General features: G+C 52.1%; 2 protein-coding genes across 4 annotated transcripts; both read right to left on the bottom strand.

Annotated features, from left to right (window-relative positions):
- Positions 1-568: 568 nt before the first annotated feature.
- Positions 569-3706, bottom strand: MRPL28 (mitochondrial ribosomal protein L28). Its single transcript, XM_085237338.1, has 5 exons — positions 3366-3706; positions 3137-3289; positions 2792-2926; positions 2061-2147; positions 569-987 (listed from the first exon to the last, which is right to left on the bottom strand). Exons 1-5 carry the CDS (start codon positions 3651-3653, stop codon positions 895-897), a joined length of 756 nt encoding a protein of 251 aa, XP_085093464.1. The 5' UTR covers positions 3654-3706; the 3' UTR covers positions 569-894.
- Positions 3707-3861: 155 nt separating this feature from the next.
- PGAP6 (post-GPI attachment to proteins 6) lies at positions 3862-22130 on the bottom strand. Of its 3 annotated transcripts, none has more exons than XM_085237335.1 (13): positions 21686-22130; positions 16898-17075; positions 15689-15896; positions 15465-15598; positions 14805-15070; positions 13309-13622; positions 12447-12540; positions 11434-11557; positions 10533-10669; positions 8887-9065; positions 8274-8420; positions 7692-7808; positions 3862-7255 (listed from the first exon to the last, which is right to left on the bottom strand). In XM_085237335.1, the coding sequence occupies exons 1-13, from the start codon at positions 21777-21779 to the stop codon at positions 6959-6961; spliced, it is 2289 nt and encodes a 762-aa protein (XP_085093461.1). In that variant the 5' UTR covers positions 21780-22130; the 3' UTR covers positions 3862-6958. The 3 variants fall into 3 exon arrangements, with proteins under 3 accessions (XP_085093461.1, XP_085093462.1, XP_085093463.1); XM_085237336.1 differs by having other exon boundaries at positions 13309-13619; positions 21686-22123; XM_085237337.1 differs by lacking the exon at positions 21686-22130 and adding an exon at positions 17772-19036.
- Between the last annotated feature and the right edge of the window lie 299 nt (positions 22131-22429).

Here is a 22429-nt window from a genome sequence, read left to right as displayed (position 1 = left end):
AAAGCAGCAGACAAGCCTGTTCTTCACCTCAACAACTTCCCTCATCCCCAGTCTTATAAAGGCTTTATGCCTACCCAGCAACCTCCTCTGCAGCACCTCTTTGCCAGTCTTTAAGTCAGAAGAAACACTGGGAATTTCTGCTCCCCTGTAGTCCTTCATTTCAGCACAAAGGGGAACAGCCACACGCTGCTCTACATGCCACCTTCCTTCTCACCATGAGTGCTATGGCTCAGAAACCAAGGCAGCATACTTGTCCTTACGTGCTAGAGAGAACATACCTCATCCCCAGACACGGCTGAGGCAGAATCTCTTACTGCATGCAAGCTACAACCCACAGACCAAGCTTACACAAGGTGCGTCCTATAAGCTCTGTGCTTGTCCCTCACCTCCAAGCTGGGGGGCAAAGGAGAAGAGGCCAGGGAGCTCAGCAGGCACTGGCTGCAGGATGGTTTGAGGTCATCCTTTCAGAGCACAATCTTCTCTCCTCTGCAGAACAGAACTGGGGACCGATCTAAGATGCACCACAGCTACATCTTGCAGTCCCTGCCATACACTAATGACCAGTGAATATCAGAGAAAAGTTTATTGGTATTCTCCAGATGCATAATATTTCATTTTATATCAGGATCAAACTAAACAGCAATCAACTGCTTGCACAGGCAGAACTACCACATCAAGTCAGTCTTACAAGAATGCTTTCAGAGACCAGAGGACAGAAAACTTTTCCTCAGCCAACAAGGACAATTCCTCAATGGAATTTAGGCTGCTATAATTAGATGTTGATAACTGCAACACGTCCCCTGGCACGCTCATTGCATTGCCTCTTCCACAAGTGTGGCTCACATAGAAGGCTCTCTGAACCCCACAGCTTCATCTGTAGCAGGGAGTTCTGCTCTACTTATTTCTTTCCTTCTCCTTCTCAAGTGCCTGTTCTTTCAATTGGTTGACGAGTTCCTCAGCATACACCTTGAAGAGTGGGACGGGGTCCTGAAACAAAGAGGAGATTAAGCTACTTTGAAAGCCTGAAACTGAGCAGCAGTTGGTTTAACGAGTGCCAGGAAGATGCCCAACTGTACCAATCCTGCTCTCACAAATGTGTTAGCAAACTGCGCATCACTTATCCAGTCTGCAGCCTGACAAGGACAACAGAAAGCTGGGAAGTACCAGTTATAGGTGCAGGAAGAAAGAACACCCACAGTACTTCATCTGCGATCTCTGATGTTGGTGAGATTCATAAATGTCTCATGCAAGACAAGGGCCTTTTCCCCTGCATGCAGTTGGGTCCAGAGAGCCAGTGCTGTAGGAGTGCTGATGGTTAAAACCAGTGGAAGATGGGCTGGGTTTGTTCAGTATGTGAACAAAGCAACTCACTATGCTACTCCTCTACTTACAACTGCTGTTCCGCTCTGTAAAGATTACAGGCACCTGTGTGGGACATTCCTCAGCTTTTCTAGTTTTGCCCATCCATGTGAATCAACAGCAGCTCCCAGGGGCCCCCCTCCTTCTCAAAACACTTGCCTCCCTTCTCCAGATCAGGGCTGCTCTGAAGCATGTCAGAACAACATTTTCTTTGAAGACACTGGAGCCCTACACAGTGCAGGGCCCAGCACCCTTAACAGGAGCAAACGGGCCTTGGGGAAACGTCATCAAGAGACCCTACCCCACCCCAGGGAGAGCCAGGGCCTCAGCAGCAATCTGGTGTGCCCTCCTTGACATGTTGCTTCTAACAGAGCTGCTGTAATCAAAGGTCACAAAACTGAGTCAGCCCTGAAAATGAATCCAAGTTGTATTACAGAACATAACCAAAGGCAAAGATGTTTGTGTCAACAGAAAGAGAATCATCCCCCACTAAATATCCATCCCCTGACCGGAAGATAAGATCTTGCAAAGGATTTGAACGCAGCACCATCTTTTGAGCTCCCAGATTTAACTGGGCTCAAACAGCTACTCAAGAATTTTGGACTTCCTTTGATAAGAAGCACTCAGGATGCTCAGATCAACTGCATGTGCAGCCCAACATATCTTTGTGCTTGCAGGACAGCACTGCCTCAGAAACTCACCTTTTTCTCTAGAAGCCTCTGCTTTTCTATTGCTTCTTCTAAACTCAAGCCAACCCATTCAGCTTCCTCTTCTGGAATCACAAATTCCTGCAATAAAAATGGGTGGTTTAGTGTCTTCCAGGTGAGTAACATGCAAATCCCCTCCAGGCCCACTCACAGAAATGACCCAGTAGGAACATTACCACAGATAAGCCCGAAACACTGTTCCCCTGCTCATTCCACTTCCTGCAGCCAAAGTCCTCTTCCCTTTTCTCCTTTTCCCTTTGCAAGCAAATACATCATCATGTAAACTGCTCTGCCTCTCTTCTGAACAGTTCTGTAGCTGCTTCTCAGCACAACCCCACAGACTGTACATGTCAGTGTTGTTTCTATGCCAGCGCCCATCATCACTTACACAAAGTGAAACAAAGCAGACAGGGATCCCTACCAAATTCCTGCCTGCTGCAGGCAGTGTGTGCTCCTATCAGTGCTTAGTGCGGGCTCACACCAAAAACAGATGTTTGTCTTGCTAACTGGTCAGTAAGAAAACTACAGCAACCCACAGGGAGATAAGAAACAGCTGGCAGAGATATTTAGATCTTCTGCAGCCATACCTATCATCCTGAACAGAGAAGAATGCATTGGAACACAGTGAATAACACAACACCAGTGGGGACAAGCAGCAGACATCGCTGCAGCACCAGAACAGGGATTGCAAGCAGCAGAGCCAGGACCACGGGCCCAATACACACCCGGTACTTGTCATAAATCGCCTCTCTCCTGGCCGGATCATCAGGATGCAGCTTGGGATCCCTCCGTGCCAGTCGCAGCAGCATCGTTCGCTTCAAATCCATCCCCAACTTCGAGCACATATCTGCTTTTGGGGTCTGGGGAGAGAAAATAAATTACACTGACAGGCACACGGCAGGGGCTACAGAACACACAGGCGTGTCAGAGCGAGCAGAGCTGGCTATGTGCCTGCAGGCTCCCAGGATGGACACACAGGAGCGGAATCCCTCAGCCACCCCCAGAGCCCAGCAGGCGCAGCTCTCGGTTCAGGGTCACAGAGGGCAGTGAGGGCCGCGCCGGGGTCTTGCCTTTAGGATGTAGAAGTCGAAGCCGTAGGCCTGGTCGATGAGGTCCAGCGTGCGCATGGTGACGGTGATGGTGAGCTTGGCGTCCAGGATCTCGCTGTAAAACTGCCGCTCGAACAGCTGCGGCTTCCAGATCTTCGGCACCCGCGTGGAGAGCTGCGGGCAGGCGGGAGGTCAGAGCCGAGCCGAGCCCAGCGGGCAGGCCGAGGGCGGGGAGGAAGGGCGGCCTCACCTTATCATTGTTCGCGTAGCGGAAGCCGCGGATCCAGCCCTCGCCGCCCCACAGCCCCTCGTCAGCGGCGCGCGGCAGGAACACGGGCACTGGCACGTCCTGCACGCGCTCCCGCTCCCCGGTGCGCGGGTTCCGCCGGTACCGCACGCCCAGCGGCCGCCAGTGCACGGGCGTGGGCTGCGTGTTGTCGTTCAGCTGCGCGAGGAAGTGCGCGGGCAGCCGCGCGCAGATCCCTTCCTGCAGCCGCAGCTTCGGCCACAGCCGCGGCGGGACCTTGTGCAGCGGCATCGCCGCCGCCTTCCGCTTCCGGTCCCAGCGGCACCCGCGACCGGAAGTGGAGGGTGAGGCGACTTTCCATTGGCTGGCGGGACGGCGCTGAGGAGGACGGACCGACGGTGGCCGGCGAGGGTCGATCCGCGACCGCGTTCGCACGGCGTTTCTCCCACCCCCGCAGTACTCACAGACGCCCCGCACACAGTAAGAGCGCGATTCGAGCTTGCCCTCAAATACCATTACGTTTATTAAATTATAAAATCAGAAGCTTTAAAATTTACCGTATAAAATAATCACAGGTATGAACAGCGAAGGAAGAAAAAAAAAAACCAACCAAACAAAAACCAAACAAACCCAAAACAAAAACCAACAACCCAAAAACCGAAATCGGATTTCCTCCGACTCGACCCGAAATAAAGAAGGTAAACGCCCTCCCCGGCCAACGCGGCTCCAGCTCCGCACGCAGCGCGCGGTGCCGCACCAGAGGCCGGAGGAGGATTATTGCTTCAGTCGGGCGGCGCAGCACCGCCGGGCGCGAGGCTGCGGGCACCCGGTGCGCGCGGGGCGTGGACGGAACGCGCAGGGAAGGGGAGCGGAGCCTTGCGTGTGTCAGTGAAACACAGGCGGGAGGGGGTGGCCCTGAGCACCTGCAGGCAGGCGCTGCGGAAGGCTGCGTTGCTGCAGTCGCCGCGCGGCTGAGGTCGGGGGCGCCTCGGGGTCGCTGCCACAGCGCTGCCCCAGCAGAGCTGCCCAGAGCTGGGCGCAGCTGCAAGGAAGAGACCCCGCAGCCTCCGGGCAGCCTGTGCCGGGGCTCCGGCACCGCACAGCACGGCAGCGCTGCCTGACGGGCAGAGGGAGCTGCTGTGCTCCGGGTTTCGCCCAGAGCCGGCGCTGAGAGCAGCCCGGCCGTGTCCGCTTTGTGCCCTCTCTTCGGGTATTTATGGGCAGGGATGAGATCCCCTGAGCTTGCCCCAGCTGCACAGCCCCAGCTCTCATCCTCTCCTCCTGGGTGAGGTGCTGCAGTCCTTTCAGCCTCTTGGTGGCTTGTCACTGGATTCCCTCCAGTACACCCAGGGCTCTGTTGCACTGGTAGACCCGGAACTGGATGCCACGCTCCAGGTACAGCCTCACCAATGCTGAGCAGAGGGGAATGATCGTTTCTCTGGACCTGCTGGCGCTACTCGCCTGCTGAAGCCGAGACCTGTCAGCTTTCTTAATGGCATGGACACACTGCTGACTGCTGTTCAACCCGCTGTCCACCACGACCCCCAGGGGCCTTTCCAGCTGGGCACCCCCAGCATGTGCTGGTGCCTGGGGCTGTTCCTTCCCTGGTGCAAAGGCAGAGGCTGGATTAACAGGCAGATTAATTAGGCAAAGACTGGATTAACTGCAAGAAGTTAAAGTGCAGAGCTGAGCAGAATGCTGGCTGCTATTGAAAGCAAATAAATGCTTCCTATAAACTTGGAAGTGTTATCCTTTGTTAATAGCTCTTTCCTCCCCAAAGGATAGCTGGCTTTGCAGACCAGTTCTGAGCAGTACACACACCAGACAGGAGCAATGCAGTGTGAACCTTCACCTTCCCCAATTAGAAAGATTAAATACCACACACGTGGTGTTTGATCCCAGAGTGGGAGGATATGCACCAATTACTGGGGTCACAGCTGTATGGAAATTAGTCAGCTTGCAGAGAGCCAGACCACAGGCTGCAACAAAAACACATGGACATCAGCATCTTAACTATCTTAACTCTAGCATAGAAGGGAGACCTTTGTACAGTCCTAAGCTGTTCTCCCTCAGCCACCCTCCATGGCTAGAATAAACAGGCAGGGAACTATGTATTTGAGCCCTTATCTATATAATAGGGATGGGCAAAGACTACTTTCCTAATTGCCAATTCTGTTTCTGGTCTTGCTTTCTTATATCTGAGTGCCCTCCAATAAGGCTAAGGTGATACAGATGAACCCAAAGTGACTAAAGCTACCTTGGGAGTTCATGGAGGTGGCTCTTGGAGGGACTGAGACACTGCCAATGGCCTGAGAGCAGCTGTGACTGCAGCACTCTCAGCCTCTCAGCCACAACTGGCCAAGCTCAGGGGTGGCACAGCTCCAGTGTGATGCTGTATGCAAGCACAGGAAAAGTGCTGGGTGCAGCACACATTCAAAGCACATGTTAACAAACCTGCCATAAGACCATACTGTGCTCAGATGACTGCAGGACTGAAGCATGCCTTCAAGCTGGAGCTGCTCTAGAGCCCTAAGTTCCAGCTCAGCACAGGTTGACCCCAACACAGATACAGAGTGAACTCTTGCTGTCCAAAGGTGCAGGAACTGGGAGTAGTGTAACTAATTTAACTTGCAAGTGAAGTGCCACAGCCCACCACCTACCACGCTGGAGTCCTGAGAGACATTGCCACCTACATTAGCTGGGCAGAACTGTGCACCCACAAAAGAAAGGAAGACAGCAAATACCTGAACACGAAGAGAGGAAGGGAAACTGTACAGTAGCCTAGCTCCTTCCAAATGAACTAAAAGGGACAAAAGTAAAACTCAGACTAAACTCGCGCTGCTACGTGTTTCACAGTTCTGAGGCAGATGCTTCTGATGCTCTTGCATATGCCCACAATTTTTTCACATTCTTGGCAAGTCTGATCCTGAAGTTAGGGCCCAAGTTCAAGTCTCGTTCATCCTCTCCAGAATCAGGACTAGGTAAGAGCAGCATCACCCTTGTTTCACAAAGAGAGGGGCTCTAGACTCACATAGGATACAGCAACCAAGGACCCAGGGCATGCTGAGATCAGCTCCCTTCCTTTTAGCACAAGAGCACTCATAAGCATCTACCTCTAGGTCAGGGGCAGAAGAAGTCTGTTCTTCTCTTGACAAAGCAAATTTTGATTGCAGGATAGCAGGGGAAATCTCTGTCCCACAGACCTCTGCTAAGAGAGTGAATGCAGGGAAGAGTCCTGCAGCCTCTGGCTCCAGGGCAGCACGGGCTGAACCCAAGCCTTATTGATACAGTAGAAAGGGAAAATGGGTTGGCAATTTCCCCCAGGGCCATGGGGGAGGTGGTGGGCAGACTACTCCTTGATTTGGAACCACGAAGAGCCTGCCCCATCCCAGCAGAAAAGCGGAGGGGGCCTCAAACTTGCCTTCATAAGACAAGCCCACCGTCTTCATCTTTAAATCCAGTCTAGATATCTGTGCTGCCCCAGACAGTGAAAGAGCACATAAGATAGCCAGTGTGCTACAGAGGGGCAGCCAAGGCTGGCCTGGCAAAGAACAACCTTACCAGCCCTTCACCTCTGGGACACGGAGCCAAGCAGTTCAGGTGACAGCGTAGAGCTCCTCACGGTCATTCTGGCAGATCTGATAGCGACATGTGAGCTTCTGTGACCAGGCCCAGGGCTTCTTATGCTTGTCCCGAGGTGGAAGCAGGAAAGCAACACTGCCAGCCACCAGCACGTGCCAGATGCTGTGAGTGTAGTAATAGTTCTCATTGGTTTCCATGAACGCATATACTGAGATGGCGATGAAAGCCAAGGTGATCCCTGGGAGGAGGTAGAAAACCCATCGCTTCCACGAGGAGGGGTAGCAGTGTCTGCGCTTCACTCCGTGGTAAACCTGGAGGTGTGAAAGCACAGAAGGGTTAAAGTTTTCACAGCAAGAGATATACCTCTGGCAAAATTCAGTCTCCCTCCATCTTGGGCTCATGTGCAAGACCCCGCATCCAGACGTGGCACAAAAACCCAGCAGGCAGAGGGCAATGCTGATACCACAGTTCCTGCCCAGGGCATAGGCAACAACCAACCATTCTGAAATGACACTCCAGCCACCAGTGCGATCCGAATTAGAGCTGCAGCAGCAGGATCCATAAGCAGGGGATTTCTCAGATATTGGAAAGATGGGAGGTAAATTCCTTGCCCTGCACTCTGTCCACCAGGGTGTTTCAAAAAAAACAGGTCTGTGTTTGGATGAGCTGGCATCCAGGGCCTGCTCTGCCACCATTTTCTCTCGAGGGGAGCAAAGGGCAGCAGGTTATCTGGCTGTCATTACTTACCCATGCTGAGATCATGATGATGAGGGCAAACAGGCAGGGACCCATCATGTTCCACACCCCTCTGCGATCCAGCTGCAGGGACATGGCGATTAGCAGTGACCCCAGGACAAAAAGAACCTATGAATGAGAGAACACCACTAACGTCAGCAGCTTATCCTCTGCCACTGCACGGCTGGCCATGCCAAAGGCCTAAGACAGGGAGAATTTTATTTCCTGGTTGGCCCAGTCCTGCATGCATGCACAATTCAGGAGCACTGCGCCTTTAGAAGGAGAAACTAGAGGATCCACAAATCTTTCACCTCAGCCCCTTCAGGGCCCAGTACCTACAAACAAGCATTCAGGTTCACAATGCAAGGTCCTAGGATAAAACAACACTGGGTTAAAAATTAGAGTGGCGTTGGATGACAGTCTTGTTACCCAGACGGGCTATCTAGGGAACCCAGCAAGCAGCAGAGGAGCTGCTGTATGTGCTGTGTTACCGAAGTGCTGCCACAGGAGGGCACAGCTCGGCCACCTGTGGCTCGGCTGGCTCATGCCTGGCCCTGCAGCACAAGAGTACCCACAATGAAATCTTGCACTCACGTATTTCAGAATTTTCTTCACCCGGGACATGCACAAAATCGTCACCCAAATGGACACCACAGAGCCCAAGAAGTCACAATACTGTAGTGTGTCGTAGTCCATAATGCACATCACTGCGATGCCTGGCTGGTCACATGCATGGTAGAACTGGAAGAAAAAACAAAGGCTAACATGAATCCAGCACCACCACACAGCTTTATGTAAAGAAGCAGAAGAATGGTAGCCAGGATCCCTCCTGGCAGCATGCTCAGGAAGCTCCACTAAACCAGCACAGCATTGCAGAAGGCAGCTGGAGAGCAGCTGTCAATCCGTACCCTCCCAGCACTGTGCTGGGTTCCCATCTCAGTTCTCTGGGGTCCAACTCCTAAATGGGAGCACATGCAGCATGGGTGGAACAACCCAGTGCAAATAACACCTCATCCAAGCTCTGAAGGGGCGGGACATGTCCGTGGAGGTGCATGTCCAATGATCCTAGAAGGATCCTGGGGAGCTCCAGGATGGACTGCTCCACCAAAGCCTTTAGTCCAACGCAGCAGGCGTTGGACTCAATGCTCCTCAAATTCCTGATGCTAAGGGGGAACTGGCAGGGGATCTGACAAAAGTTAATCCCTACCGTGGAGAAGAACATGGTGTAGGTGTAGACAGAGGCCTCCACCAGATAGTACCGATAAACAGCAACCGCTATTGCCGGCAGGAACATGAGGTTACTCAGCGTGAGCAGGAGGGTGGCCAGGTTCTGTGCACCAACAGACTGGGCCTTGGTATCGTCTGTGCAGCTCCACCCGCTCCAACCTGCAGAGCAGAGAGGCCTGTGTGGATCTCACGCCCCACCCTGTACTCCTGCAGAATGCAGCAGGAGCCTGGAACACCTCGGAAGAAGGTGTTCTCACCCCAGAAATACCCCGAGCCTTGTCTCCACTACCCGAGAAGGCAGCACATCAGGAGGAGGAAGGACAAACAGATGTGCCCCACTGGGAGCCCATCAGACACCCAGCATCTGGGGCAGCTCGCAGACAGACTGCTGTTTCACTGCGGACCCAAAGAGTATTTACACTAAGCAGCTGACTTGTTTTGATGTTTGCAATTGCTGTCTAACGTGCTCTGCTGCAGCAGCCCTGATTGCTAATATGCTCTATTAGCCACTTTAATTTTTTAAATTTTCTTTTTATTCAAAATTAGGGTGCCCATGCCCTCCTTTTGGAGAAAGGTCAGTCACAGGGCAACCTGGGTACATGCAGCCACTCCACGGTCATCAAGAAGAGTTAAGAGTAGAATCCATCCCATTAAAGTGCCACGAGAAACAAACCCAGCAGCTCTGTCCCCTTCCCCCTGCTGTCCCTGCAGAGCCCACAGGAGGCTGCTCTCTTTCAGTTTATTTCTGGGTCTTGAAAATTCAGCTGGGGCATTTTGCTCCAAGTGATTCAGCAGAAAGCTGTCCTCAGCCTGATTCCTCATTTCCCCCGGGGGTGCTGTATGCTTCCCAGAACATGGCACGCTTTCAGGAAATTAGGATGTCATTCTCTGTCACAATCCAAGCCTAGCAGCAGAACTGCAGAAGACAGCAAGGGTATCCTGGATCAGGTCCAAAGCAGCAGTGAACCACGTTTCACCTTGCCTTTCTGCTAAGAACAGATACAAGGATCCATCCAGGCACAGAACAGCTATCATCTTCCCTAAGCTAGTGACTCCTGCCCAGTTCTCTCATCTTATTATAATTAGCAGCTGACAAAAAATGTGCCTCCTCCAGGGGCACCTCTGAACATAAGGGTTGGCTTGCATCATGGCTCTTGGCATGAGACAGAGCACCACAGCAAATCACAGAGATTGCCAGCCCGTCTCATCACATCCTGTACCAGGACACTACGTAATAAACTGCCCTGAGAGATATAGGCTCTGATGCTGACACTTTCAGGCAGCCCTGCCAGCATGCTGATCTCTTTGGGGATGCTCAGAAGCACCTCTCAAGGCCATTGGGGACTCAAAGCTGGAAGTAAAATTATCATTCAGCTGAAAGTTGTCTTCAGCCTGATTTACTGTTCCCCATGTGGCGCTTCCTAGAATCTGACACTCCTCAGGGAAATCAGGACACTGCCCATAGAGAGCATCACAGGTACAGAGGGCACTTTGGGCAGGCACTGTGATTCCAGGTTGTTTGTGACAGCTGTGACAGTCCTGGCTCCACTATTTAAACAACAACATGGAAGAACGTAGCCTTCCCTTGGGGGAAGATAGCAAGGCCTCATAGGAAAATGCACTCACCAGCTTTACAGCTGCAGCCAGCATAGAGGTAGCCGTGTCTTCTCAGGAGGCTGCACTGTCCATATGGCCCACAGTCATTGAAGCAGGGGGTGAGGTATGCTATGACAGTCACTTTGGCTTCTGCGGTGTTACATTCACTGCAATGAAAACAGGCTGTTGGTACCCTGGCCATTCTGGGCATCCTTGTGCTACAGGAATACTCTGCTTGAGGGGTTCTGAAAGCTCTTGGCCTCACTGTGTCCTGCCATCAGGCTGCTCCCACTCACATGAGCTCTCTCTTATTTCAGCAGAGGGATCCTCACACCACAGCCAGCTGTGGATCTGCTTCATCACTCCCAAGAGGAGAGACTCCTTCTCTACTCAGACTACAGGCAGGCCTCAACTCTTCCACAGACTATATAACAGTCTCAGATTCTCATGACTGGTCCTCAGACCCAGCAATTGCCAGCACCATTCTACAGAGCATGCTTGGCTCCTTACACAGATGAATCACAGGAATGCAAACTGCTAGACTATGAGAGCAACTGCGTGCATTTCAAAGACCCCTTGAGGAAGTAACAGCACTCTGATTTACAACACTGCTCTCTCCAATTTATCACCTCAACACGCATCTGGGAAAGCTCATCCATGCAGACTCTGCCACCCACATGCAGTCAGCGTGAGACACAGCAGGTCAGCACCAGACAAGCTGCTTGAGGGCTTATCAGAGAGCAGCACTGCCACTCACTTCTCTCCTTCCTCTCTGTAGCCACTGCCTTACTGCTACCACATGTGTTGAGCCTGCAGCAGAAGGCAGGACAGTGGGAGGCATTTGGTTTTGCTCATGTGAGACAAGGGCAGCAGTACCAGGAGGTACAGTGCTTTGCCTCAGCCTCAAGGCTGGATAATACACCAGACTCACCTCTGGCCCTTCGGGCACATGAGCTGTAAGGAAAGGAACCAGTCATCTGTCTGTGGGTACAGGACAATCAGCATTGCTTCCGCAGAGGACGTGCTCAGACTCAGAGGGTAGCCCTGGAAGAAAGCTTGAAGAGAAGAGAATGCTGTGATATGCCAGAACTTGGGGAGATTGCCAGCAGCAATCTTCGGCTGAGACCAGCTGCACAGAAATCGGATATTCCTACAGCTCCTTGCTGCCATCCTCACAGGACACTGGGGTGTTGAAAGAACCTGCCTGGACAGCACAAGGCATGTGGAACAGCCTGTTTGCTTTCCTCTGGGGAGGCCTCATTGTGGCCTTCCAATATTTGAGAGGAGCATATAAATAGGAGGGAGAATGGCTGTTAACATGAGTGGATAGTGGTAGGACAAGGGGAAATGGTTTTAAACCGAGACAGGGGATGTTTAGGTTAGATATTAGGAGGAAGTTTTCCACACAGAGGGTGGTGACACACTGGAACGGGTTGCCCAAGGAGGTTGTGGATCCTGGAGGCATTCAAGGCCAGGCTGGATGTGGCTCTGGGCAGCCTGGTCTGCTGGTTGGCGACCCTGCACACAGCAGGGGGTTGGAACTGGATGAGCATTGTGGCCCTTTTCAACACAGGGCATTCTATGATATGATTCTATGATTCTAGTCCTCCAATGCAGAGTTTAGCTTCTCTGCATACCACTAAGGCCCTGACTAGCCCCAAACCTGCTAACAAGGCTGCAAGAGACTCAATTGCTAACCACAGTTATGGTTTAATTGATGGAACCTGGCTCCTGGTTCCAGACGAGCATCTGCACCCTTATACTTCAGGGCATTTGCCAGAACTGAGCGATGATGGCATTAGGAGGGCTTGGGCCAAAATAATCTTCCTCAAAACATCACACAAAGGATTTGAGTCAGTTAGCACCTCCTAAAAGCAAAGGTCTAAAAGCTTAGTCCTGAGATTCTGTAGCTGAGCTGGTGGTGATTGTCAGTGGCTCTCATACCTGTGCTGCAGTTCTGCGTGGTATTGAGAGACAGCACCGGCGAAGCAGCACTCACACATGCAACCACAGTGGCATTGGCCTGGCTCAGCGACGTCTGTGCAAACAGAAAAATATCCCAATCAGAGCACCTCAGTGCCACCCCCTCACAACCTATTAATCTCTCATACTGCTCACAATCTATGGGAGCAGCAGGTGATAGTAAAACCTGCTGATCAAAGTCATCCATCCCCAGCTCTTTCTGGGCCAACCTGCATTCACCTCACCCTGCCCTGTCACTGCATTGTATTTTTTTGCTGAAAGTCACAGGAAAAATGTTTCCCAGGGAGACTGCATGGCTGGAAATGCCTCCCAGATGGAATATTTACACCAGCACATCACGTCAGCACAAATTAATGGTGGTAAAAATAGGAGGCAGATGGACATCAGGGCTGAGCTGTGCTCCAGCTCTCAGGAGGGCATTAACTAGCCCTTGCAACAAGCTTCCTACACACGCTTTTAGAGAACTAATTTCTAAGTGCCAACAAAGGAGTTTGGGAATCAGTGACTCAGATAGGAAATCCCTGGGTTTCCCTATCAGTCTGCTTTCCTGGCAGCAACACTCTAGGCTTCCACGGAAGAGATGAAAAGCAGCTGCATCTCCATTTCCTCCGTCACCACATTCCAGTGAGGTGGGGTATTTGAATTGGAACTGGCAAGCAATAAATGATGTAAATATCAAAAGCAGGACAAGAGTGCTTTGCAACATCAAGAAAGAAGGGAAAATAGTCTCACTGGTACCTACAACCTCTCGAATTTACCCAGGAGCTGGGACAGGGACAAGCACTGCAAAGAGAAGACAATCACATGAAGAAGCCTACTGCACCTTGTTAAGCAGGAGATTCATCACAAGGGAACCCCCGCTATCCATGCCACTGTTCAAGTTGAGAAGGAGGAGGGTTGGGGAGATGGAGTACACAGCTACGCTGGGACCATTCAAGAGCCTGTACCGCACAGACACCACATCCAGGTCCTCACGAACAACAGGCTGACTCTGGAGGCAGAAGCTCCTCTGGTCAGAAGTGTTGCGCAAAGCCATTCCTGTAGATAGAGTGGGACTCCCTGGTCCAGAACCAGCCTGGCTCTGGTTTAGGCTGCTGAAGTTAAGGAATGAACTGGTACTTCCCGGTCTACAATCTGCTAAGCAGAAAAAGGAAGAGGAATCAGCACAGTCAGGACTAGCACCTCAATAGGGCCCTAGTAGCTTCAGACCTTCATGTTATAGCACAAACTGTGGGGTATTTCAGCTGGTTCAGGCACTTCAGAATTTGCTACAGACTCTGAAAGGCACCATCTTTGCCATGGAGACCCTAGTATCAGCATCCAAATGTGGGACACTGACAAAAGCCAGACAAATGGTACAGCGGGTGACAATATTCTGCAGCTGCTGAGAAACAGCTGGGAAGCAGAGGAACTGGAGAAGGGATAATACATAGCATCATAACACATCAGTGTACTCAGCAGACAGGGAATATTCACTAGGCACTGACTGAGCACAGCATTTAACTGTCCCAAAACCAGAGGCTTCGGAAAAGGCTCTAGTTGTTTCTCAGCCCTGGGCATACAAGGCTAAGCAAAAGAGATAAGTTAACTCAACACCAGCTACAGGCACAAAACACGAAGTTACAGTGACTGGAGCCAAACATGACAGTTAGATCTCACTGCTGGAGCCTGCCCGTAGTTCCCAGAGACTCTAATGCCCCCCTCACACCTCAGCTGCCAGTGCCAAGCCCTAGTCAAAGAATACTTTTAAAAACGCATCTAGTTGGTGGGCTCCAAGGTTCCAACCATCAAACTGGGATCACTGTCATGTTACAGGACAACACAAAGGTGCCTATGACAGCCACAGGACCTTGTGACCTCCTGAGGCATGTGGAATTGTGACATGTCATTACAACCCAAATTACCCTAAGTAAACCTCCGCGAGATGGATTTCTGTCTGAAGCCTGTTTATGGCCAATAAACAGTCAGCACACCGATGGAGGCTACTGTAATTTTGAGTAGATGCACTCCCCGCTAGATTTTAAACCAGACACTGCTTTTTCAAACATCCTTTGGAAAATATCATTTCTTCAGAGATCCTAAACTTCTCAGGCATTTCCAAAACAGGCAGGTCTTGGATGAGCCTACTCTTTTAACTAGAGCCTACTCTTTTTACACCCAAGCAACGACTAGATCTTAGCCCTCAAGATTATATCCAGGCAAACAGCAGGCTGGGGAACACAGGACACTAAGCCATTCACACAAAGGCACAAGAGACATAACAGACACAAAATTCTCTCTGGTCTCTCCCCCACATGGCTAGAGAAAATGGAAGCTCACCTGTGAAAGAAGCCAGCATCTCCAATGACACACTGGCATTGGCAGTACCAAGACTTTCCACCATGATCTGCAACCACTTCTCCCAAGGGAGTGAATCCAGGCTTACGCTGCAGTTCACATTCCCTGTGCAAGTGATGATCCTCTGGAAGGACTGTGGCAGTGTGATTGAGCCCAGCACTACCCGCACAGCGCATGCTTTCCGTTCACTTGTCACGCAGCTTCGAAGCTCAAACCACATTCTGGCAGTGTACTTGGGAACAAAAACCCTGCAGGAAGAGGAACCAGCAACTTGCGCAATTTGTACTCTGAACAAAGGGCAGCCACAGCCCACCACAGAGTCCCACTGGCTTTGTGACAAGAACTAGAATGCCCTGATTTGCGTTGTGAATATCGTTCCGAGGACAGGGGTGTCTAGGAGCTAACAAATTCCCATAGCCAAACCTCTAAGTCTACCTGCAAAGAGTCAGAGAAGAGCCCCCACGTGCGCTGCCCTACAGACCTCATCACCCTGCCACATGGAGCTGGTTAAAGGCCCTCGAGTTCCAGAGCACAGTCCAATCCAGAATGGAAACAACAGTGGCTTACCCTAAGCAGCACCAGTGAGAAATCTGATCCTCCCACCTACAGCCCCAAGTGTTTCCAGCCGCTGCTCTCACTCACTTGACATGCAGTGGCTTAGCAGGTGAGACGATGGTTTGTGGCATGGCAACACCAGGCTCCAGAACAGGCATATCAGTGAGTCTAAGCACAAACATATCTGCCTGAAACATATAGGTGCATGGAGTGGAGAAACCCTGCAGGAGGGGAGAGCAGACCGGTCAGATGTGGCAAGACACACTGGACAGAGTATGCTGGCTGTACGAGATGTTCATCAGAGCCCTTACCTTCACTTCAATTCTGCCAGCGGCCTCAGGGAGATGTGCAGCAATGAACCAGTCCCCTGCAGCAGGGGTAGTGATGTTCACAAAGGTGGTGTTTTGCACAGTGCTGCTCAGAGTGATACTGATGTTATAGGAGGGACGGACGGTTGCGTTTGCAGGAAAATGAGTGCCCAGTGGATTAATTACAGGAGGGGCTCCATAGCGAAAGTGCCTTCAAAAGAAACCAGAATCCAAATAAATAAAGGGATGTAAATACACATGCAAGATAAACTGGAATAGAACTCATGAATAGATACCCAAGTTGGCCTGAGATCAGAGCGGGTGCAGGCTAGAAATAACCCACATTTTAAGTGGAGCGCAGAGCCATCATTTTCATTCAGGGAGGACTGACTGGCATTACCTTATCTTAGACTTATTCAGAGATTGATTTAACTTGGCTGCTTATTAAGATAAGGATTTACATCATTCCATCAAGCCTGAAAGCAAATTTCCGTAACACTTACTTAAGTTAAGCCCCCATCACAAAACTGCTTTTTTTTTTTTTTTTTTAAATAACCATCAGCAAATTCCCTGTATAGCCAGCTAGGCTAAACCGTCAATTAAGAGCTTTCTTTTTATAGCTAAGATCTGCATCTTCCCTATTTCCTCCCCTAAGGAGGGCAGACAGATTAAAACACACTCACCAAGGAAGGCCTATGTGACTGACTTCAGAACACAAGTGCTTCTGCTTTCAAGATAAGTATCTCAAAATTTGAAATACCAGAAAAGTAGGCAGCTGCGTAATACAAGAGGCATTTATTTAACCCTTCTGGGATGCAGAAAGCACAATTGCTTTGGATCCTCTCAAGCCCTTTGCAGTTCTGCCACATCCTCTGGTAACATGCACGGGATCCTAACAGGTACAGAAAGGTCCAGGAACACCTTTGTTTCTGAGGAGCAACAACAGCCTCACTGAGAAGCTCACTCCAGTGTTTCTAAGGCCTCTCTAAGACACTGCATTTGACTCCTTGATCCACTGGTAACATGAAATGCTCCGACAGTGTTAAAAACCACAGATGCAGTGCTAGTGTAACATTAAGAAATGATGCTTGCTCCAACTGATGAACGAATTCACAGCCTCCTGTGAACAAACAACTCCAGTCGTGAGTGACAAGGACAAAGGAAAGATAAGAAAGACTGCACGTGCACACACTGGTGAGGGGACATACATACACTGTGACCTCCATGCTGGTGCACTCAGGTTCTTTCCCCCTGGATGCCTGCAGGAGCCAGCGAAGCAGCACGGTATCTTCTGGCACGTGGAAGTGGAAGACCTTGGCGTTCCCATACCAGCTGTAGAAGGACAGCCTCTGTGCACTCTGTGAGAAATACTCAGAGACGAACAGGGAGCCTGAAAGGGAGAGAGCACAGCAGCTGCTGGGGTGGCTGGGAGCAGGCTGCACTGCTACAGACACCCACGGGAGCTCACAAGAGTTTTAACACCACTGGAGAGGAACCCTTCGTGTCCTTGATTTCTCAGCTCAGTTCCAATAGACACTTAGTTGGTGATCTACTGAGGTCCCAAGGAATGAGATGCGACCGAATAGCAACAGCTGCACAGATCCACTGCAAAACTGTCACTTACAGCCAGAGAGCACTAAAAGAGCCTTAGCCAGCTCCACAAAACGTGGTGTGAAGATGACAGCAAGAGCTGTGTCTGGATCTGTTTCTGCTGAGCACTTGTTCTGTACAACACACCGTCTCCCTGTACCATGCACCATGATGAAAATCCATTCGCTGCAAACATAACTTTGCTCTCAAAGATATAACTTACAGACATTCACACCTGGAAGGAAGGCTGCTGGAATAGCGACAGCAGCCCCAGCGTAAGGACTGTGCAAAAGGACAAGAGTGAAAAGTGCCACAGGACTAACTAGAGCCTTCATGCATCCCTCTGCCCAGTTATGCCTACAGATCGCTCCCAGGCTGCAGATCATTCAACACGCAGAACTACACTGTTGTCATTGTCAGCAAGAAATCAACCAGGCTACAATCAGGGATAGAAAAGAAACGTAATATCAGGATTGGGTCCAGGGCAAAACCGTACTAGGAATGGAGCCAAGGTCATTTTTCCACCAGCAAATGAGGTTCCTCCCAGTCAGCAAGGTGAAGAATTTGCCTTCATATCTCTAGCCAGCCCTCCCTGATGCTTCTTTTCTGCTCTGGAATTCTGTGAAATGGAGAGAAACTGTGGTAGCTCTCAGACTCAGAAGCACCATTTGATCAGAAAATAAAGCAGCAAGTGTTGTGTAGCTTGTCTTCAACTCATGCTGCTCAGGGTCATGTGGAAACATGCAGCACACAGCTGAGTTTCAGTGAGGTGCCAGAAAAAGTGGAAAAAAGCACTCCTCAGGCAAGAGCAGAGCCTTGGGTTGTACTTCGTGCCAAGAGGAAACTAATCTGAGCAGGAAATACGATTCATGCCCCAGAGCAGGACGCATGCTGACCTGAACACACGGCACTGCAAAGAGACAGGAATAGTCATAATGGGTTTAATTTCTTGGCAAATTACCAAGCTAAAGCCTCCAGGCACATTGCAAACCCAACTGAGAAAGGAAGAAACAGGAAAGCAAGAAATACCAGCCACACAGCTTTCACTGCTGTCAAAGAATAAGTCAACAGGAGGATTTACTCTCCAAGGAAAAGGGTGCTAGCAGAACACCACAGCCACTGGCTGCCCCAGCTGATGTCCTGAGTCAGAGCTCACCCAGAGCCACACGAGGGTACCTGCGTGGGCTGCACCCCAGCACAGGGCAGCACAAACTCCTCACAGAGCAAAGCACAGCACATGGGCAGTCCTTGCAGGGTTAGGTCACTCTGTGGGCCAGTAAAGAGCAGATACTACTGAAGGGACCCTTCAAGCAAACGCAGATGTGATGCCAGTGCAGTGTATGGGCTCCTACAGACAAGAGTGGAGGCAGGAAATCAGCTGTGCTCTCCTACAAACCCCGTCTTATTTCATGCATAGGAACTACAGAAGAGAGAAGCCTTTAATCAGCAGCTTTTTTGCTCCCAGTGGCACTCTGCATACACACAGCGTATTCATTTCTGGATGTCCTTGGTGACACTTGGGTGCCAGCACAAGCCAAGGGTAGACAAAGACAGTAGTAAAGCCTGGACAGCCGTGGTCCTGCCCAAAGGTCACACTGGACAGCCTGATCAGGGATGAACTGTTCTGCCAGCACCCAACAAAACCTGTTTCAGCTCTCCAGCCACGCTCTGCACGGCCAACAGCACCCATCAGCAGCTCCTCACCCTGAAAGGGCCACAGAAGCAGAAGAATAACTTATGAGGCTTTTTAGGGAGGAGTAGAGGGCTGGCAGGCTGCAAAATGAAGAAGTCAAATGTGGGTCATATTAAGGATGGGTCAGTTATACTCACTGAGGTGAGCAGCAGATACAGCCCAAGGGAATGGCACAGACCCAGGCGCAGCATGTGACAGCTGACAAGGTGAACACCTGAGCCTGCAGTGTGGACAAAGTTCAACGGCACAGTTCTGCCTGGAGAGAACCTACCAGGGCTCCACTCACAGGCTTTGTTATGCTGGGCACCGAATTGCTGAATTGATTCCTGCTTCACCCTCAGCCTGGGTTGAGAAGGAAACACTGCATGCAGATAAAATAGATTATTAGTAGAGAAAAGCCAGAAAGACAGGTCATGTGCAAGTGAGGCATGTGCTCCTGCTCCCTATTTGCATTGAGCGTGCATTCAAATATTGCTGTGCTCTGTATGTGCCTGTTTCTACTCCGCTCTGCTCTTCACTCTTCAGAAGCACAGCAACACCTGGGGAGTCAGACCTGACCATCCAGCAATGCTCACAGCTCTTTGAACTGAACAAGGCAGTTGGGAAACCCCTGTGGGAAAGGATGGAAACAACATAATTTGACACTGAACAACAGCTTCCTTCTAAAAGTTTCAAACAGATGATGCAAAAAGCAGAAAAGATTTTAAGAAAACAAACAAAACATGAGGAGAATCACAGATGCACAGAGGAAACACATTCTTTGAATTTCTGAATAAAGAACCACCTGCGACAGCTTGGATTTGTTCATCCAAAGATTATCTCATTCTACTTCCAGACATGTTGACTGCTGGTTTCAGAGCTCCCCATGAAAAGGACAAGGTCCCAGTTTCAGAGCAGATGCAAGCATCTCTGGGGCTTCAGAAGAGCCAGCACTTCACAAGCCAGCAGGCTCAACCCTGTGCAGGGCTTAGGTCAAGCAGCAGTTCTAAAGGGACATAAAGAGTGCAAGAAAACCCTGAGTACAGCTACACAGACTGTACTCAGTTACATCAATCTGACTCAAGACAAGAGATGACTGCGGCAGGTTTTTTTATGCTATTTATAATGTAACCCATGTAAAAAACCCTATCTTTATGTATCCCAGGACTATTCACTCCTCTCAGGACGACCTGATCCTTAACAGCTCTCAGACTCAACGTGGCATTCCCCTGATCTGGCAGGATGACGCTGAGAAGAACCCAATATCACACCTGGAACACAGGGGAGGTTCCTCAGGGCTGGGAACCCACGGAGCAGGATGCCGGAGCAGGGCTGGCCTGGGGCAAAGCAACATCTCACCGTGGCGCCAGCAGCTCCCCGAGCAGGCTATTTGAAGTGCAGCATGATAACCACTCTCAGCAACTGATAACCACAGTTACGTACACCTACCTCCACATCAGGGTGAAGAGAGCGAACAACCACACTTCTCCAGCACCACAATCAGCTGCTGGCTCTCCTCAGGACAAGGCACAGCCCTTGACAAGCACAGGTCCCCAGCAGAGCCCCTGCCATGCACACAGTGGGAGCCCCGGGCTCACTGCCCTAAAGAGCAGCCCTTGCACCTCCAAAACCACTGCACCTGCTTCCAGCCCACTCGCAGCCCGCTTCTGCCCATCCACCCCAACACATCACCTGAGAAACAAAACAACCACCACACACAGAGGGGAAAATTTTAAGAGTCATAGGATGGCTTGGGTTGGAGAGGACCTTAAGGATCATCTAGTTTCAACCCCTGTGCTGTGGGCTGGTTGCCCCTCACCAGATCAGGCTGTGCAGGGCCTCAGTGCCTGGCCCTCCATGCATCCCAGGATGGGGCACCCACAGCTGCTTGGACAGCAGTGGCAGGGCCTCAGCACCTCTGAATAAAAAAATTCTTCCTAAAATCTCACCTAAATCTTTCCTCTTTCAGTTTAAAGTCATTCCTCCTTCTCTTATCACTATCAAGCCATGTAAAGTCAGTCCCTCTCTTGCTTACAAGCTCTCTTCAAGCACTGGGAGGCCACAATGAAGTCTCCCCGGAACCTTCTCACCACCGGGCAGAACAAACCCAGCTCTCTCAGCCTGCCTCCATAGGAGAGATGCTGCGGCCCTTCGATCCATCCAGGCTTGATCCCCGATGTCTCCAGGAGGAACCAGCCTGGCCCAGAAGGAGCACAGCAGTGCTCTGCTGAGCGCAGACGACAGTTTATACAGCACAAAGCAGCTCCCGGCAGCTCCCGGCTCCGAGCTCAGGGATCTCAGCAGCCCTCACACTGCACTCCGCACAGCTTTCTGCCCACTGTGAAGTAAGGCTCGGCCCTGCCGGACCCTCAGCTTGCCCTCCGAGGCCCATCCATCACACATCCCAGCCCCGTCCCGCTGCCGCGCACAGCCCGGGCTTCACCCTGCCCAAAGCGCCACACGCAGATCGCGTCCCGGAGCATCAGCGGGGCTCCCGGAGCTCCTCGCCTCGGTGCCCCATTTAAACTTCGTCCTCTCCTCGTGCCACGATGCGGCCGCAGAGGGACGCGAGGCTCCATCGCCGGCGGTCTCGGGCTGGAGGCAGCACGGCGGGGACCCACACCGACCCTCGTGGCCGCTGTCCGGGACAGCCATCGCCGACCCCGCCCGCCCCTCAGCACGGCCGCTCGGCTCTCCCGGCCGGCCGGCTCCGGCCGGCCTTCCCAGCGCGCACTTACCGGCGCCGGTGCGGCTGCCGCGCCCCGCGGGCAGCGCCAGGAGCTGCAGCAGCGGCAGCAGCAGGCGCAGCGCCGGGCCGGCTCCCCGCGCCATGGCCGCCCGCGTTACCCCGGCATCGCCGCCCGCCGCCCGCCCCGCAGCGCCATCGCCGCCCGCCGCCGCCGCCTCCCGCTTCCGCCGCCGCCGCCCCGCCCCGCTCCGCCCCCGGGACGGCCGGAGCTGAGCCGGTACGCGGGGGTTCGCCGGCGGCTGGAAGGTCCCGGCCGTCAGGGAGCGCTGGGGGAGCGCCAGGATGAATCTGGGAGCGGGGGGCGGCCCTCGTGGTTGGGACGGCCCTCGTGGTGGGGACGGCCCTCGAGATGAGCTTCTGGTCCTGGAGGAGTCCTGGAGCCCTGACTGCACCCCAGGGCCCGCGGATAACCCCGGGGAACCCACAGACCCAGAGCTCACACGGTCCTGGCGCGTCCCCCCCGCACCCTGGCACCTCCCGAGACCCCAGGAGGGTGACGTGGGACGGGCTCACAGCCTCGGCGTTGCTCCGAGCCTCTCCCGGAGTCCTCGAATGCTGCCCTGGCTCCCTGGTGCGGCCGCACGCAGGCCCGGTGCTGGCTCACCTCCAGCCGCCCTCCCTGCGCTGCCCGGGGCTCGCAGCGGCGGCTTGCTGACCCTGCCCTGCTCCTCTGCCCCGGGAACAGCAAAGCTGGGCAAACAAAGGGCTCGAAGCTCGCCAACATCCTTATCTT

This window comes from Meleagris gallopavo, chromosome 16, assembly GCF_905368555.1.
Source record: "Meleagris gallopavo chromosome 16, MGAL_WU_HG_1.1, whole genome shotgun sequence".
NCBI classification, from domain to species: Eukaryota; Metazoa; Chordata; class Aves; order Galliformes; family Phasianidae; genus Meleagris; species Meleagris gallopavo.
The sequence above is the reverse complement of the archived record's forward strand: the minus strand, read 5'-3'. Positions and strand labels throughout refer to the sequence as shown.